The sequence below is a fragment of the Chiloscyllium plagiosum genome, chromosome 5 (genome assembly GCF_004010195.1).
Source record: "Chiloscyllium plagiosum isolate BGI_BamShark_2017 chromosome 5, ASM401019v2, whole genome shotgun sequence".
Taxonomy (NCBI): Eukaryota; Metazoa; Chordata; class Chondrichthyes; order Orectolobiformes; family Hemiscylliidae; genus Chiloscyllium; species Chiloscyllium plagiosum.
The window spans coordinates 40,844,434-40,863,837 of NC_057714.1; the positions used below are offsets into that span (position 1 = coordinate 40,844,434).

The window sequence follows — 19,404 nt, forward strand, 5'->3', positions numbered from 1 at the left end:
ACCACACACCATGTTCCCATCCAGCTTTGTAGTTTTAATCAAGGCCAATTTTATTTTTCTCATGCCTGTTTTAAGATGCCACAACATAGTCAACTCGTGTCTTTAAGTTACTGTCAAAAAATATCAGTGTGGAATTCCTGTTGCAGTTACATTCACAACTGAGTACGAATCAAACCTTGGTGTGAATACATAAACTGTGGATTCTGAGAAACAGTAATGCAAAAGGGAGTTCCATACTATAGTGGCATTGTAGGCCAGAAAATCACATGGCAGAGGGGAGATAGTCACAGCTCGAATAGCTAAGGCACCCTCAGAATCAGTCTTTATTTTCCCCTGTAGGTGCAAAAATATATAAATGCCAATTTAAAAAGCAGAAAAATCCCATACTTTCAATCAATCTGCTGGTACATTCAACTACGGTCCAAATAACAGACCTTTTCTACCAATCTTGTGCCAACTTGTTACAGTTTGCAAAAGAGACACGAAAACCTTTTTAAGTCTAATGTTTGAAAAATATGGCAGGCAATGAAAATTTGTAGCTATTAAGTAAAGATTTCAAATTGGCAGGTGAAATGCTGATTTTGGCATTCACATGCCTTCCGCATTATGGGACACGAACATGATGAGGTAAGATTGCTGACCCAATGTAATCATGCCAAATTATTTTTGTCAGTGCAGCAGAGAAACACACCTGATTTGGGAATATAAGATACGGCACAGATATTTCACAAATGAAATTAGAAAACATTTTGATACAAGAAGTGTGGGCGAGGTTTGGAATTCTCTTCAAACAACTGGTGCTAAATTCAAAACTGAAATCTGTGAAATATAGCATAAAAGGGTATCAACTGTCTAGCTAAATCTAACTTTTGCTCATATGCAACCGATGCATTAGCTGTACTCATCAGTCCATAGAAAGTGTATTTAGGGTGATGGTTTGTTTAGTGTGCGGAAGTGGATATTAGTTAGTGTGAAAATAAACCTTTGTTGCTAATTAACCTAATTTAAACACAGTGATGGCTAGGAAATTAATGTGTTTCTCGTGTGTTGTGACATTATATTTAATGGTGGGGTAATGATTATTAAAAATATTGAAGAATTCTCCTAATTCTGTTTAGTGTGAGAGTCCAACTACCACATATGACAGCACAAATGCAGGAAGTAATATTACTGTGTGATTGCATCAACTAATAAAGAAATAGCAAGAATAGAAAAGAAGCCCTGAAAATCAAAAGTACCGCTTGCAAAACAAAAATGGCTCTCGAGAAAGTCTCCAGAAAATTTATTTTGACCCCTGATCCAGAACCTTCACAATGTTTCTCAAGTACCCAGAACTGGATAAAACATTCTAGCTAAGTTGCTGAACTAATTTATACACATAGTTTTGCCTTGGATGCATGGTACATCAGCACATTAATGTGCCTTGCTTAATTGTTCTTATAGATTATGTTCATGTTTGAGTTCAACACGAACACTGGAGTATGACCCAGACTATTGCTCCACAAATATGCTAGAACAATATAACAGTGTTGGAATATGTCAACCTTTAATTCAGTCATTAAATTTCGGCCCAACATAGGGGCCTGTTTTGGGTGGTAAAGATTCCAAAAATAGTATTAAAAAGAATTTGGCGTTATCCCAATTCAGGCCAATAGTCTTCCTGAATATGCACCATCAAAGACAGGTTACTGTTTGCTACGTGATGCCTGTGGAAGACCTGCTGTACTTTATCCACAGAACAGTTGTCACACTACACAAGTAATTTGTTAGCTCTTCACCCTGCCTTCCCCAAACCTTGGACCACATGTAGCATATGGGTACATGATAAGCAACTGCTACCATATGTACAATGGCACAACAAGTGTTGCATTCAAGACGACTTTTGGAACATCTTTTAAAATGAAACACTGTTACTTACGTGCCAAAATCAATAGCGAACCACTTATGCAAAATCTCATATGTCCACAAAGTAACACCAAACTGGGGCGAGGAACGGAAAACACGGGCTGTGAGGGCAAAACAAACAAAAATGGATACATGGGTCAAATCAAAGTACTTCACATAAAAACAAATAAATTCCTATTTCTGTACCTGCAACTCCTTTCCACAAAGCACCTAGACCTTCTTGTCGCTGGATTTTCCAAAAGCAGTCCATCACTCCATCATATTTAGTTTGCCCTTCACGTGCAGCCACCTGTAATCTTGTTTTGATAACATCGGCAGGTGTTACTAGAGAAGCTGCTGGCATCCCTAATAAGGAAAACAGCAAACATTTAAAAATAAAAGAACGTGTCAAACCATACTCAATTGGAGTAGTTTGGGTTTGGAAGTATGCAGAAATAATTTACTAAAAATTTCTAGAATTGTCAACAACAAGTTTAAATTGGAGAAGCACCTACATCCGACCCACTCCCTTACCACGAGAGAATTCAAGAGATTTCCAAAAGGCATCTGTTAAGGAGCAAACTTAAGAATATCCCTTCATAAGTTAAGAATTCAGGATGTTAGGGGTGAACATTTGCACATATGCAGGACTGGCTACCTATAGGTCAGCATGGAAAATGTAATCATTATTCAGATGGAAAAAACCATATTTAACTGATTGCTGCACAGATTACTACTACTTACAATCTATATTAATGACTTGAAAGAAGGAATTAAGTAATTCGTAGCTAAATTTGATGACAATACAGAGGCAAGTAAGGAATCAAATAGTGAAGTGGCCATAAGGAATATGCAGAGAGATATAGGCAGGTTGCGTGAACAGAAAAAACATTTGGTATATGAATATAATGTGAGAAAATAAAGGCTGTCCACTTTGACAGAAAGAGTAGAAAAACAAAATGCTATTTAAATACAGACTATAGAATGTTACAGTACAGAGAGATGATCTGGGTGCTCTTGTACATGCACCACAAAGGTTTAACTTGCAGGTACAAGAAATTACGAAGGCAAATGGAATATGGGCTTTTATGGCAAGGCAAACGGAGAATAAAAGCAGGAAAGTATTCCTACAACTGTATAGGACTTTGGTGAGACCACATTTGGAGTACCGTGTACCATTTTCATATCTTTACTTAGGGAAGAGTATATTGGCATTGAAAACAGATTATGGAAGTTCACTTAGGAGATACTTGGGATGAAAGGATTTTCATATGAAATAAGGTTAAGCGGGCCAAACTATACTCAGTATAGTTTAGTAAATTGAAAGGTCATATTATTGTTAAAGTTCTACCTGAGGGAACTTGATAGGATAGATACTGGGGCGAATGGAAGAATATACATCTGGGAACCGTATAGTTTCAAAATAACGACTGTTCTACTTAAGATAGAGATAAGGAGGATTTTTTTTCTCTCAGAGAATTGCTAGTCTTTTGAATTTTCTTCTACAGTGCAAGGTGATTTAATGCAAATATACAAAGTTGAACTAGACAGGTTTTTGATTGACAAGGGTTACAGGAATAAGCAGGAAGTTAGAATTAAAGCCTCCATCAGATAAGACATAATCTTAATTAAAAGAAGAGCAGGCTTGATGGGCAACATTTGGAATAGGAGCAATTGACAGTAGGTTCTTCATGCTATTTTGGTTAATACCTAGATAAGCCTGCAATGCAGTTCCACCATTGCTGATCTACACAAACCTCCACCAACATCAGAGTAAATGCCAGAGAAATCTTCATTGATGCCTAATTGCTCCCTAATTATGTATTATAATATTTTGTTTTCTTTACTTTTTCCTGGGGTGTAGACATCGCTGGCAAGGCCAGCATTTATTATTAATCCCTAATTACTATTGAATTGAGTGGCAGAGAGTAGTCATAAAGTCACTCGGCCAGACCAAGAAAGAATACAGATTTTGCTTCCTTAAGGACAGCGAGCCAGATTTTTAAAAAAACATGACAAGAGAATGGTGGTTTTATGGTCACCACTATTTGCACTAGATTTTGTATTCCAGATTTACTAATTGAATTCAAATTCCACCAGTTACCATGGTGAGATTTTAATCCATGTGCCCAGGCCATTTTCCTGGGCCTGTGGTTTACGCTTCATGCAACACTACAAGTATACCTTCTCTCTTCTGTATAGTTGCTTTAGTGTGAAATTAATAGTTTTGGAGTGTAAATCTGTACAGGCAGTTAGTGGATTCAGCAGCAAATCAGGAATAATACTGAATTGCTTCCAATGGAACTGAAGTGCTCTTCTACAGTGAGAACAAAAAAATAGAAAAATAACATACTACAGCACACATCATCATGAGGTTTGATATATAAAGTAGTAGAAGAAGAAGCACCTTTCAGCTTCCTCGATTCACGTTCATATGCAATGTTAATAAATCAGGGATGGGGAAGAAAGAAAATATCTCAACTTAAAATTTAAGTATAAGACAAACATAACACTGCTGCCTCACAACGCTGGACCCAGGTTCGATTCCAGCCTCGGGTGACTGTCTGTGTGGAGTTTGCACATTCTCCCCATGTCAGCGTGGATTTCCTCTGGGTGCTCTGGATTCCTCCCACATCCAAAGATGTGCAGGTTTGGTGAATTGGCCACGCTAAATTGCCCATAATAGCGTTCAGGGATGTGTAGGGTAGGTGCATTAGTCAAGGGTAAAGGTAGAGAAATAGGTTAGGGTGGGATACTTTTCGGAGGGTCGGTGTGGACTTGTTGGGCCAAAGGCCTGTTTCCACACCGTAGGGATTCTATGAGAAACATTAGTACAACAAACTTTTTATTAAAGTTATTTATGAGACCAGGAGTGTGCCAGTTGATCAAATACTCCAGAAAATTAAAAGGTATGTAGTAAACCCTGACCAAGCAAAGCTTCACGACATCATCATCCCTAAAAACAGTTCTATTTGAAAACATCAACACATCTCTTAAAATCAATGTAAAAACTCAGTAAGTAACAGAAATGTAATGCAGAGGTATAGACATTTACAACATAAATATTTGGACATTGTGGTATTTGAAGTATATAATTTTTGTTGATTTACCAAGAGCCAGTTGACAAGGTACCAGTTAAAATAAAGTTTGTACTGGAGATTGGCAGGTGCATGAGGTATATAAATCATGAATTTTATAATTTCTTCTGTAACTGAACCTCAAACTAATGAAGTGGACCCGATTTCTTAACTAACAGAATTAGGTTAAATGTTAAAGAGGCCTAAAGTTCAAAATTTGGTTTACAGGACATTATGAAATTGCACTGTGAACCTTTAGGTTAGCAGGCCTCAAAGGATAATTAAGATTTACAACAGGAAAGAATGAAGCATAAGTGCAAGTTTTGTGGCAGAATCAAGATTATTGTAATCTCCATTTAGTTTGTGGCTCAAACAAATATCGCCGAGGTAGACACACAAATGTCTTAGATCAAACTACGTTAATTCTTCATTCATTCACAGGAAGTGGGTGCAGTTGACAAGGCATTTATTGCTCATCCGAAATTACCCTCAGGCTAAGCCACTTTCTTGAACTGGTTCAGGTTGTGTATAAAAGGTATTCTTGCAGTGCTGTGGGGAGTGGAGTTCCACAACATTGACCAAATGATGGCAAAGGATTCAAGATACATATCCAAGTCAAGATGGTGTGTGATTTGGAGAAGAACTTGAAAATAAGACAGTTCCTATTTATCTGCAACTAGTGTTCTTCTAAGTAGTAGAAGCTGTGGGTTTGGGAAGGATTACAGAAGAAACCTTGGCAAGTTGCAGCAGTATATCATACGATTTTGGCGTGGGGGGGAGTGAATCGTTGGTATAGAGAGTTGATCAAGTGGGCTCCTTTACTGTGGATTGTGGTGAGCATCTTGAGTGTTGTTGGAACTGCACTCATCCATGAAATGGAAATTATTTCCATCACATTCCTGAATAGTATCCTGAAAATGGTAGGTAGGCTTTGGGGAGTCAGGTGGTAAACCAGTCATTGCTAAAAACTCAGATTCAGAGCTGCTCCTGTAGTCACAATATTAATATTCAACAACTTTCTCCACCTAATGCGGCACAGCAGAATAACTAACCTTAAATTGAGTATACACTTTGAAAGATTATCTGGTTATCACAGAATGCATATGGCACCAACACTTCTATTAAGCAGACACAGTACAGGCAGAGGCAAAAAAATGGATACTCACCAGCCAAAGCTCCTGCCAACAGCAGATTTACAGATTGCACCTGCCCATTGTCATTTGCAAAGGCTGTTTTTAAGTGAGAATAACAAGGAAAGTAGATAGCAGAGAATGGAATATCGCGCAAAAAACAAGCCTTTGCACCCTGTGAGAGAAAGAAACCACAGTTTAGTAATCAATAGATGTTTGAAAGATCTTCCGATGTTAGCTGCCAAAGAAATCTGTAATGAAATGTTTTAAAAATTGAATCAGCAATGAGTAAACAAAATGATGTGATAAATACTAAGTACTAATTCTGATGAAAATTCTGACGAATCGTGAAATTCTAATTCTTACTCGCCATAAATGCTGCTGCACTCATAAGTATCTCCAGCACTGACTTTTTATTTCAAATTTACAGCATCAGCAGCATTTTATTTTTGTAAGTATTATCTTTATTACATGAATTGTAGTATTAGTACATGATCTATGTACCACATTGTCTATTGCTAAAATTATGTTAACCAAATCAAGCCAAGATGAGGCCATGAGATAATGCTTACTTAATCTATATATATCTGTTTAATCCAGGAACAAAACATTTAGCACAAGCCAACTTGTAGATTCCTTCCCCAGTCATAAGATACATAATTCTGTAGTGTCTGCACTTAACTCTAAGAAAAGGGAATATTTTTGCTTGAATGCTGCTACTGCTGCATATTATTGTATTTACTAACTACATGATCTAATTTCAAGAAAGAGATAAGTCCAAACTGAATTAAATCTTTTTGGCAAAGACGAATAACTAGTACCTCATGATCTGACCGGTCCAAGCAGGCAGCCAGACACATGCATGCCAGAACTAAGGAACTGGTAGCATTGATGGACTCCTCCCATTTTTAATCCAATTTACTCATTGCCCCTGACAAAACTGCCTATTCCTGAGTGTTTCTGTGTTGTTTGATAGCCAAGACCATGGGATCATCTTCTACATTGGGCTGAATAATTGCCTAGTCTTGAGCAGTGCTGGAATGTTCCTTTAACCGGCAGTAGTGATGCAGCAGTGATATACTCACCAGATTACACACCCAATTCTAATCTAGATAGAGAACCCATTTAGGTGAAAGTCTCTGAACTGGTGGAGGGTACAAGAAAAAGTTTTGCCAGTGCATCCTTGGAGGGTTCAGTGGCTTTGAGGATCAAGAGTTACAGGGAGAAAGTGGGAGAATGGGGTCGAGAAACTTATCAGCCATGATTGAATGGCGGAGCAGACTTGATGAGCTGCATGGCCTAATTTCTGCTCCTAAGTCTTATGGTCTTCCCTTGAGGCAGAGCTGAGTATAGTCAGTGCAGGTTCCTTTTCATTGTTGTTTGCTGGGTCCAATCAATGCTTGCATAAAACAAGACAGGGAATTAGTTGTGAAAAAAGGGGTAAAATCTCAAGGATGAGTTAGACTGACATTAGTGAATGAACAACACACTGCAGCTCAGTTGCTGGTTACCCATGGAGGTCTCAGTGTCCCCACGTAAGTAGTTGCCCTCTTCTCCAGCTGACTCCACCATGTACTTCTCTTATATGGTGAGGGGCCCAATGTGTGGCATCCCATCACCAGTCTTCACCGTTTCAGCCCAGTTGAGTTACTCATAAAGTTATATTACACATCTCTTATTCTACTGATCTGTGTTTTTTTTTTTGCCATGTGAGAGACATAGGTAAAAACAATGACTGCAGATGCTGGAAACCTTGTGAGAGACATGGCAATCAAGCTGGTCCTCACCTGATATTCACGCAAGAACACTTCAGCTTAGAGAATTTGTGGACAGACATGAGGCGGAATTTAATGCCCGTTCCCAAGGTCAGTTTGGAGTCAGAGAAGCATTCAATCAGACTGAAGGGTCCAGGATGGGGAAACATCACCTTCCCATCCCTGCCCTGGTTAAGATCAGGATAGGATGAAGTGCAGATGGCCTACTTGTCCTGACACCAATTGTGGTCCTTAAGTAGGAAATTAATGCCCACTTAAAGGTTTTATCCATTGCCACCAGTATCGAACCAGTGGCAACCAGGCCAGTCACCATAGGCCTTGACTTTATTTGCATACTCCTGGGAAAGGTTTCTCATCCTCAGCATACAACTGAAGGATTTGCCATCATAACGAAGGTGGTTGCCAGTGACCCTTCTTCCCAGGATCCTAACCACACCTTAACTCAACTTCAGATTGAGACTCTTGCTGACCCTGGGACCTGGTTACATTTTGCTCCTAATCTACGGCTACTACTGTGCATTGTAGCTCCTTATCACAACCCTTCCAGGGAGCAGTTACTCAGTACATGGCAAAGAGAATTAACATGGAAAATTCCTAATCCATATAGATCAACATGGAATAATGTTGTTGAGCTATCAGATAGGTGATATGTAACACTTGCAACAGTTCTCATAAAAAGCAACCAGCTGCCTAACAATTCACAGCTTTGGTTAAAAGACAAATCACATAACCCAAAAATTCAAATTCTAACATTAGGAATCATTGAGTGAGACAAAATGACACATTTCTTTAGTCTTTCATGCAGCAAATAAGTATTCTTGAAAATATTAATATTTTCCTTAATAAATACATTCCCCACATGGTTCTAAAACTTAGCTAAATAATGGCCAATATAGCTGTAAAGTATGAAAACATTTTCATCAACTACTAAAATAATATCACAATTAGATAAAGCCACAAACCATCTTTCACTTTAAAACAATGTTTACTTGTTAATATACTGGTTTGAAACTGGACATTTTAATAAATCAGACAATAAAAGCTAATTACAGAATAATAAAAATACAACGAAAATGCTGGAATTCTGAAAAAAAAACGGAAAACATTATAAGTGCACAACATTGCAAAAATCCATTAATTGAAAATATAACTTCAAATTTTGGGGAAAGTTCCACCGAAAGGACAAACCTGCCTTTTTTTTTAAAATATGCCAGCACACCTAGTTGCAGTAGTATTTTTCTACTACTATGTAACCTCAGCAGTCCGGAAATTTATTACAAAAAAAGTTGCCCAGAATAGTTTCATAGAATATTCTTTTGAGAAATGTCACTTTCAAGAAAAATGTTATCTTTTAGTTGGTAAGGAGGGCTGATCTGTTACAAATCCTCTTACAGTAACAACCTAATCTTTCATAAAAGATCAGCAACTTCACTGATAGCAAATGAAAGAAAAGTCCAACCTACTATGAATACTCTATATTTTCATAGAAACATTTCATGCAAATTTTTAAAACCTACTGACAGCATTTTATTCTGACAATCACAGCGATTTTTCTTTTATTTTGCTATCTACATTACAAATTAAGGGCTAAAAAGGAATTTCCACTTTGATAAATACAGGTTTCAAATGAAACGAGACTTGTGAAAGAAGAATTAGAAGGTTTTTCTAGTGAGGTAATTTCCTCTTGTCAAGCTTGCTATTTTATATTTAACAAATGTAAAGATCAACACTGATAAGAATTCTTCTTAAAAACAGACATAAAATTGTGAAAATTAAACAGCATGATCGAATCCAGTTAACATTAAATAAATTGGTTAATAAAACAAGAGTCTGCTACTTAAATATAAAATCTGTACTTTTCCTTCAGCCATCTCCAATCAGCGCATGATTAGGGCAGATTTAACTTAAATGTTATGACTGTTAACCGCCACCAACCAACTAATTCAGTTTAGAAGCCTGTATCAAAGAAGGCAATGCAAAAAAATTTTTATTTCTACTAATGCTGTTTACAAGGCTGAAATTTCGATTTCAATCTGGTGCAAATATCAGGATCCATCTACTTGAGAAAATTCTGAGTCAGTGACTACCAAGGGATAAATTTGGTTGGCATGAAGCTCCTGGGTTAGTTACACCTTGAACAAATTCTCTGGAAAAATCTGCATTGAATGTCTCCCTCCAAGTACTTTGGCAACCGTAAATTCATTAATTTTGAATTGTATCTGAGCGACTAAATCAATAAAGAAAAACTACAATCTCAGGTTGTAGGATGAGTCAGGTAAGAAACCAGACCATTATCAAGGACATTTTTTTTCAAATTATAATTCCATTTTAATTTTAATTATAATTCCAGGAGCAAATAAGGAGCTAAATAAACTACTTTTCTAATATGGGAGGATAATTATGCTCACAAAGGCCTCTCTGTGTTGGGCTGAACAAAAGGAGCCAGCAGGTCTGGTATTTACTGATTTAACCTCATCTCCTGTAGTGAACATACAATTGTCTATTTGGAAGAAAACTCTAGAGTGATAAATAAAAAGATTCAACTTCATGTTAAAGAACAAGAATGGCTCTCAAAATTATAAAATACACAAAAATTATCACTTACACTTAACACTTTAAAACTGCACTTAGCCATCTGAGCTGTGTAAAATATTTGAATTGCTTCAGCAACTTTGGGTAAGGCTTGAGTTTCAGAGAAAGCACTCCTTAAGACAGGCAACATGCCAAGTGTATCATGTTGCACATAGCTTTTGCCATTCTGTAAAGAACCTTATTTTATTTCTCACTGGTCTTGAAATTTAGAGGGGCAAAACAACCTTGCAGTGCCATTAAGGCAGATCCACAACACATGTTGATTGTGAAACTGTCCTGCACTGTGATGAAGAAGCAAAGTGGTCTGCATTTGGCTCATTTACATTGTAGATCCAAAGCACTAAAATTGTGCTCCAAGAGAGCACAAATGATTTCCCAAACTGGGTTGCAGGTCTGACAAATAAAAATGTTATCCAATATAGTAAAGGAACATCAGTTAGCATTGTTGGAAGTTTCTACTTATGTTATTTATCTCATCAGTAGAGTCTATGAGGTAACTTTTAATCCCCCAAAATGAATAGATTTGAGTCAGGTAGGATTTTAAAAGTTGAATTTCATTTCAACTCTATTTATTTTGTTAAATACAACCTGTTGTCACTGTAAGGAAAAGCGAAGAAACAAACAGGAAGTTAAAGGAAAGAATGAAAGGAACTTTAATTTATACAGCACCTTTCACAATCTCGTCCCAAAATGTTTACAGCTGAAAAAAATGCTTTTGAAATTTAGTCACTGCTTAAGGAAACGAAGCTGTCAACTTGGACATAGCATCAGTGATGCATAGCAACTTAATCTGTTTCAGCGATACTGGTTGAAGGGTAAATGTCAACCGGGATGCCACACATATTTTCCTGTTCTTCAATTAGTACAATGCCATATCCTATAATCATCTGTGCAGATAGACAGTGCCTTGGTCTAATGTTTCATCCAGAAGAAAATTGGGATGAAACACCACTAATAGAAGAAGAATGTGTTAAAATAAAATCTCTAATAAGGCTATGCAAAGCACAAACAAATATACAAATTTGGGAAGGAACCAATTTGAACATTAGTGGAACCAATGTAGAAAATTAAAGGAAAACAAGGATAGTACGGTGGACTGATATTAATATTAAAACAAAGTTACAAACATTAAACCCGCAAATTTTATTCCTGGATTGGTGTGCAGAACTCAATCAATGGCCATCTAGACTTCCCATTTCCATCTGGGAGAGCTAGATTAGATGTCAGAAGTTCAATGGAGTATTTTCCACCTACCTGGATGAGTGCAGCTCCTATACAGGAAGCTTGACATCATCCAAGACAAAGCAAACCATTTGGTCAGCAGCACTTAAACACTCACTCTCTCCACTACTGGAGAAAGACTCCTTAAACGGCAACATTCAAACCATGACCACTATCATTTAGAAGAATAAGGTCAGAAAATACAGGTGAACACTAAAACCCGTAAAATCCCCTCCAAACCACTCACCATCCTGACCTGAAAATCTTTCACTATTCCTTCAGTGTCCCTGGGTCTAAATCCTAAAATTCCCTGACTATCAGCATGGTAGGTGCGCCAACCGATATGGAGTGCAATACCTCAAGAAAACAGCACCCCCGAAATCACACAAGCGACTTTGGATGGACAATCAGCTAAGTGCTGGCCCAATCATCGAAGCCCACACACCATGCAAACATTAAAAAATGGCAGGATGGGCAATCTGGGAAAAGCAGAGGAGCTTGAGAGTTAGTTATCCAAGTAGTCAGGTGGAAAACCCAGCATAGGGTCCCTGGCACTATCCCACCATGCCCCCCACCCCGCACGCCATCCCTTCATTCTCAATTCCCAAACCATGACAATGAATGCCAACTAATGCGCTGTACCCATTTCCATGGGCCCATACCCCCCTTGCTAACCTGGAGTCATTAAAATGTTTGTGGTTGCTGGAAGGTCAATCATCTTAGTCCCAGGCACCACTGCAGCAATTCCTTTGAGTAGATATTTTCTAATCAACCTGTTCACAATGTTAGTACACATCTCTGGAACAGGTGGGATTTGAGCCTAGGTCTCTTAGCTCAAAGGCAGGGATACTATCCTGATTCTAAGGGATATTTTAAGTACAGTTGGTTCTGATATGATACGATAGTTTGGTTCTCGTGCAGTCTCATTTTATAAGAAAATCGTGCAATAACCATGCCATTTAAAATAATGGGGCCAGAATCACATTATAGCCAATACAGGTAAGGGAAATTCGCATTCTGCAAATAAAGGTCTAAATTCTTCAATCACGTTAAAACCAATTCGCATTGAAAAAATACTCATTATAGCAGAACTGACTGTATGTTGTTGCAACTGATTTGAGGGGTGTCTCATGTTGTGGTCTGAACTCAAAACATATTTTTTAATCACCTGCTCAGATACACTATGACATATATCTTGATCAGTTGAGACTTGAACTTAGCTCCTCTGACCCAGAGGTAGGAATACTACCACTGCACCATAACATCCATGGCTCCTACAGGTAGTGTTCTAGGCCCAACTATCTTCAGTCGTTTAATCAATGACCTTCTTTCTATCATTAGATCATAATTAGGCATGTTTGCTGATAAATGTATAATGATCAACACTATGCACAATTCCTCAGATATGACAACAACTGTACACAAATTGGCTTTAATATGATTGAAGAATTTAGACCATTACCTGTATTGGCTATAATGTGATTCCGGTCCCATTAGTTTAAATGGCATGGCTATTGCACGACTTGCTTATAACATGAGAGTGCACGAGAACCAAACTATCATATCATATCAGAACCGAATGCAATTAAACTACCACTCAGAATTAGGACAGTATCACTGCTATTCAGCTAGGAGACCTAGGTTCAAGTCCGACCTGTTCCAGAGATGTGTACTAACATAGTGAACAGGTCGATTAGAAAATATCTACTCATAGGAATTGCTGCAGTGGTGTCTGGGACTAAGAGGATTGACCTCCCAACAACCACAAATATTTTAATGACTCCAAGAAATAAACATTTTGGAGCAGTTCACAGGAGACCTGAAATATTGCTTATCTCCTAAGAAGGAGTTCAGGGAAAGTACGGTCACCACAGTAGAAAAGTTTAGTTTTTACTACTTCCAGACCAGGAAGGTTTAGTTAGAAATACCAAGGTTATTAGAAGTTGAGAAGGTCTAAACTCTAAATTTTGAGAGTATTCATGTGAGAAGACTTCACATCTCACAGGACAGAAACAAGAAGAATCAGTCAAGTTGAACTTAAAGCTTTGATATAGCGGATAATGCCTCTGAATTTGTGTCTTTGTAACAGATAGCATCAGGAAACAGGAGAAGATTTATTTTTGCTAAGAAATTCAAAGTATTCTGTATTTAGATAAATTGGTGTGTTTCACTTTTCATTCTCTGTGTAAAAACACTTCTTCTCTGTTCTGGAAGAAACTCTGCTGTTTCATATGGCTATGTTTCAGTAACTAACCACCATGTTAACTAAAACAAAAAAAACTATCAAGCCAGATTTCATTCTGGGATCTGACATAAAGAAGCACCAGTAGCTGAAATCATAACTGCCATCAATGTAGTACAGATTGAATTATAAACAGCTAATGCAGTATTCCAAACGTACATGTAAATTGCTATTTCACCCAGTAGTGTTTGGGGTCTTGGATGCTGAGGGAGGAGATAAAAGTGTAGCTGTTGGCAGATCATTCTCACACTGTACCTTATATAGTCCAGCAAAACCCAATTCCTTTATGACATTTAATGCGTTGACATGAGGTCCTGTGGTGATTTCACCTGCCACCTGTAACCTGATTTTGACAATCTCCAATGGATTAGTGAAGACAACTTGTGAAGCACCAGCCTATGAAAAGAATGAGTGTAAAATGTGGTCAGAACTTCCATTTGTCCATGTGATACTACACTGAATGTAGAAGTTTTCAAACAAAAATTACTACTGCCAGGTTTGAAACTGTTTAATCTGGTTTTCACTATTGTTTTTATCAAGACTACACAAAACAAACTTAAAATGCAATAATAAAAAGTAACATCACAGCACTTTCAATAGCAAAATCATTTTAACACATTAAGTTACACTTCAATTTCTAAATAATTAAAACCTAGCCACAAACATCAAGAATATCTATTTGTAATCAGATGTTAAGTTATGAGACATCTGATGTCTCAAAGCCTTGACTTTAGTAGTATTTCAGTCAATGTTTCAAGAGCTGAATCACATTTGGTGAAAAGCAAAGGAAATATTTTAGGTTTATTTTGTTTTCCTATCTCAGATTCTTATATAAATCCCACTTTCCAATCTTAATGCTTGTGTTATACCATCATATGAACCAACACAAAAGCACACATTTTAGAGAAGGTTCAACTGTTTGATTACTATTATTAATATAATTTTAACTTTGCAGTTTAAGTAAAATGTTCAGTTGAGAAAGACAAGATAAAACAATCATCTTGAATTGAAAGATTTGGGTTCAGTTTCATTGATCTGTCTATATATGTAAGGTTCAGCCCAGATATCCAACATTCACAAACAGAACGGAAAGTCTTGCAAATATAGAAGTGGCTACTGAATTAAAATGGAGTTTAAAATGTGTTGTCTGCGTTTATATTTATTCCTGCAAACCCATGTATAATAAATTTAAAACAACAGATGATTATAGTGTATCAATCACCCAGTGATGTATTTGTAAAAATATGTCAGTATTATGGTGGAAATAAAATAGCCAAAGCCAAAAAGGCACTATATCCAAAAGTATTCTAGTGAAGTGCCTACGAGTTAATTACTATTTTATTACTAATGCAGTTTCATCTAAGAGGGTTCACCTTTCTCTGCACGTTATCAAACCAAGAATCTCACACAACCATAACTGATTAAGCTAACTGCCATCATAACTCATTGACATAAAGAATGGAAATAGTCATTTGGAAATACAGAACACAAGAACAGTCATACAGTATAGAAACAAATACTTCAGCCGACCATGTCTACACCAACCAATAAACACCAAACTATGCAAGTCCTATGTACTCGCACTTGGTCCAAAGTCTACTATGCCATGGCATTTCAAATGCTCATCCAGATGCTTCTTAAGTGTTGCAAGAGTATCTGGCATCCACCACTCTCTCAGGCAACATGTTCCATATTTCTACCATCCTCTGAGTGAACACATTTTTCTCATATCTCCTCTGAACCACTTACTCCTCACATTAAACTTATGGCCTCTAGTCTTAGACATGTCTGCCACGGGGAAGAGATTCTCATGATCTACTCTGCCTATGTTTCTCATAATTTTATATACCTCAATCAGATCTCTCCTCAGCCTTCTCTGCTACAATGAAAAACAAACCCTCCCAGAGCATCCAGTCTCTCCTCGTAATTGAGAATTTTCACCAGGATGTTGCCTGGGATGAATCTCTTTGCTCCTCTCCAGTGCAATCATGTCCTTTTGATAATTGATGGCCAGAATTATCTTATAAAGTTGTTACAAGACTTCCTTGCTCCTATATTCCACATCCTGGCGAAAGAATCAAAGCATTGCATAAACTTTCTTCAGCACGCTGACACCTTCAGGGATATATGGACATTTACACTAAGGTTCCTTTGTTCCTCAATACTCCCTAGGGACCTACCATTCATTGTGTATATCCTTCCCTTTTTGGACTTCCCAAAATGCATCGCTTAGCAAGTATCAAGAGTAAATTCCATCTGTCATTTCTCTGCCCAATTTACTAGCTGATCAATATCAGACTGCAACCTGAGACCACAACACCACCAACTTTCGTGTCATCTGAAAACTTACTAATTATAAATTCAACATTCACATTCAAGTTGTTAATGTACATATTAAACAGAAAGGGTACCAGCAACAATGTCTGTGGGACACTGCTGGTCACAGGTTTCCAATCACAAAAACATCTCTCCGCTATCACCCTTTGCCTCCTGTTTGTCAGCTCTTGTTGGATCCAGTTTACCAACTTGCCTTGCATCCCATGGGCTCTTAGCTTTTTCACTTGCAATTCATGTGGAACCTTGTCAAAGGTCTTAATAAACCACATTAATCAGATACCTTCATATTTAGTCACCTTTTCAAAAAACTCAACTAAATTAGTCAGACCTCCCTCCCTCCAACAAATCCATGCTGGCTATCCGTGATCAATCCCTGCCTTTCCAAGAGTCGATTAATTCCTTGAGAATTTTTTTCAATAATTTCCCTACGACTGATGTCAGACTAACAGGTCAGTAGTTACCTGGCCTGTCCCTACTCCCTTCTTGAACAATGAAACCACATTAGCTGTCCTCCATGCATTGGACAATTCACTTGTGGCCAGCCAAGGATTAAATATCTCTGCCAGGGCCTAAGTGATCTCCTCCCTTACCCTTAAAACCCCTTTATGCCTGCTGAAACAGATAACACTTCCTCCCTATTAATTTAATATGTTCTAGAACCTCAACATCATAACTGAAATTCCTGGCTACAATATCTTTCTCCTCTGTGAATACAGATGAGAAATATTCATTTAAGGCCTTAATTCGTGGGCTCCATGCACAGGTTGCTGCTTTGGATTCTAATAGGCCCCACGCTTTCCCTGGTAATCCTCTTAAATTCTCGACTATCTTAAGTTCTTGACCATCTCCATCTCAGCACCATTGATTCAGATAGAGGGTGGCCTCCAAATCGCTTTCTGAAGTCAGTGACCAGTTTCTTTGTTTCGTTCACATTGAGGTAAAGATTTTATCTTTACACCATGCTTTTTGAGCTACACACATCCAGGCAATGGAGAGTATTCCATCTCATTCTTAACTCTTCTAAATGGTTGACAGGTACTGGAGAGACTTAACATGAGTTGTTAGCCATAGAATCACTACCCTCTGACTTGTACTTGTAGCCACATTATTTGGACAGCTAGTCCAGTTCAGTTTCTGGTCAATAGGATATTTAGAGCAGGGGATTCAACAAAGATAATATCACTGAATGTCAAAACGCGATAGTTAGATTCTCTCTTATTGGAAATCACCCAGCTCTTGCTAAATTTGAACATGGACTGCTTCAGTATCTGAGGAGACACAAAAGGTGCTGAACATTGAGCAAACATCTGTACTTCTGACCTTTTGATGGAGGGAAGGTCATTGATGAACCAACTGAAGATGATTGAGCTTAGGACACTACCTTGATGAACACCTGCATTGTGTTCTGGAGCATGTAAACAAATATTTTATAATACTCATTAAGGAATGAGTTACTTAAACAGTTACATCAATATAGTAAGTTTTCTTCTAATGAAACCAGCACATTCATTTTCAGGTTTCGGAAGTCCTGCAAGTTACATGCTTTGGGTGGACTTCCAATGCCATCCCTGTCATGAATAAATTTGTAAAATGCACAACTAAGATTACCATAGGTTAAATAAATGAGGGAGACCATAAGACACAGGAGCAGAAGCTGGCTCTTCAGCCCATCAAGTCTGTTCCTCCATTCTTCGAGATCATGGCTGATCTGGTAATCCTTAACTCCACTTTTCTGTTTCTCCCCCCCCATAATCCTCAATTCCCTTACTGATTAAAATCTACCTCTCAGCTCTGAACATACGTAATGATTAAATCTCCACAGCCCTCTATGGTAAAGAATTCCACAAATGCACTACTCTCAGAGAAGAAATTCCTTCTCATTTCTGGCTTATTCTGCGATTATCTGGTTCTAAACTCTTCCACATAGGAAACGGTCCATTTTCATCTAATCTGTCATATTCCCTCAGACTCTTCCAAGTTTCAATAAAGTTGCCTCGCAATATAATAGCATTTCAGGAGCATGGTGGGGACATGAGACAAGTAGCTTATTAAAAATTAAAACAGAAAAAGGTGCATGATATGGCTAACAAGGGAAATTAGGAATATTATCAGATCCAATGAAGCAGCATATATATTGGCCAAAAAGAGCAAGAGACCGAGAACAGGGAGCAGTCAAAATTTCATCAGAGGACAAACAGTGATAAAGAGGGGAAGGAGAGAGTATGAGAGTACGCTTTCAGGGAACATAGACACTGATTCTAAAAGCTTCTATAAAAAATAGATGAAGGCAAATGTAGGTCCCTTACAATCAGAAACAGAAGATGTTATAATGGGGAACAAAGAGATGGTAAACAGAGAGATGGCAAATCAATGAAATACATACTTTGTTTCTGCCTTCATAAAGGAGGTCACAAAAAATGTCCCAAAAATATTCAGGAGCATATTCAAGTGACAAGGAAGAACTGAAGGAAATCAATACCAGTAGGAAAATGGTATTGAAGAAATTAAAGACTGACAAATCTCTGGGTCCGATAATCTATATCCTTGAGTATTGACGGAATAGATTGTGGATGCATTGGTGCTCATGCTTCAAGGTTCCATAGACTCAAACAGTCCCTATGGTTTGGAAGGGACCCAATATAACCCCACTATTTTAAAAAGGCAGTAGGGAGAATTACAGATTGATTAGCCTGAAATCAGGGAGTTGGTTGACGTGATGGTGGGGCGAGGGGGGTGGGGTGTGGATAAAGTGCCACCAACCAAAAATGATAAATCTCCATCACTTCATCTGACACGGCCACCAATTTAAATGCCAGCAATATGCATACTTTAGCAGTGAGTAGAGTTTAGATATGGGCATAGCTATTCCAGTTGGAAAGATTGGGCTGGAATCAGGACAGGCAAAGAAGGGTTTGTATTCCAGCTCACTGGAGGGTTGTCACTCATGAGCTCTGCTATTCAAGGTTCAGAACAAGATTCGATAGACCAACATGAAGAAAGTGATATATGATGACACATAGCAATATACCTTATGTATTGGTAGGTCTGCAGGACCACCTTCATTCACTGAACAGGAGATTCGACGTTTCGGGCACAGGCCCTTCTTCAGGAATCAAGAAGAAGGGCCTGTGCCCGAAACGTCGAAT

General features: G+C 37.9%; 1 protein-coding gene across 2 annotated transcripts in view; it reads right to left on the reverse strand.

Moving 5' to 3' along the window:
• The window catches only part of LOC122549822 (calcium-binding mitochondrial carrier protein Aralar2), a 284,028-nt gene that overhangs the window by 22,138 nt on the left and 242,486 nt on the right, over window positions 1–19,404 (reverse strand). For both annotated transcript variants that reach the window (XM_043689903.1, XM_043689904.1), the window contains exons 14-17: window positions 14,177–14,317; window positions 6,128–6,266; window positions 2,092–2,250; window positions 1,919–2,006 (exon numbers count right to left, since the gene is read on the reverse strand). In XM_043689903.1, coding sequence (XP_043545838.1) covers window positions 1,919–2,006; window positions 2,092–2,250; window positions 6,128–6,266; window positions 14,177–14,317 — 527 coding nt within the window. The remainder of the gene's footprint in view (window positions 1–1,918; window positions 2,007–2,091; window positions 2,251–6,127; window positions 6,267–14,176; window positions 14,318–19,404) is intronic.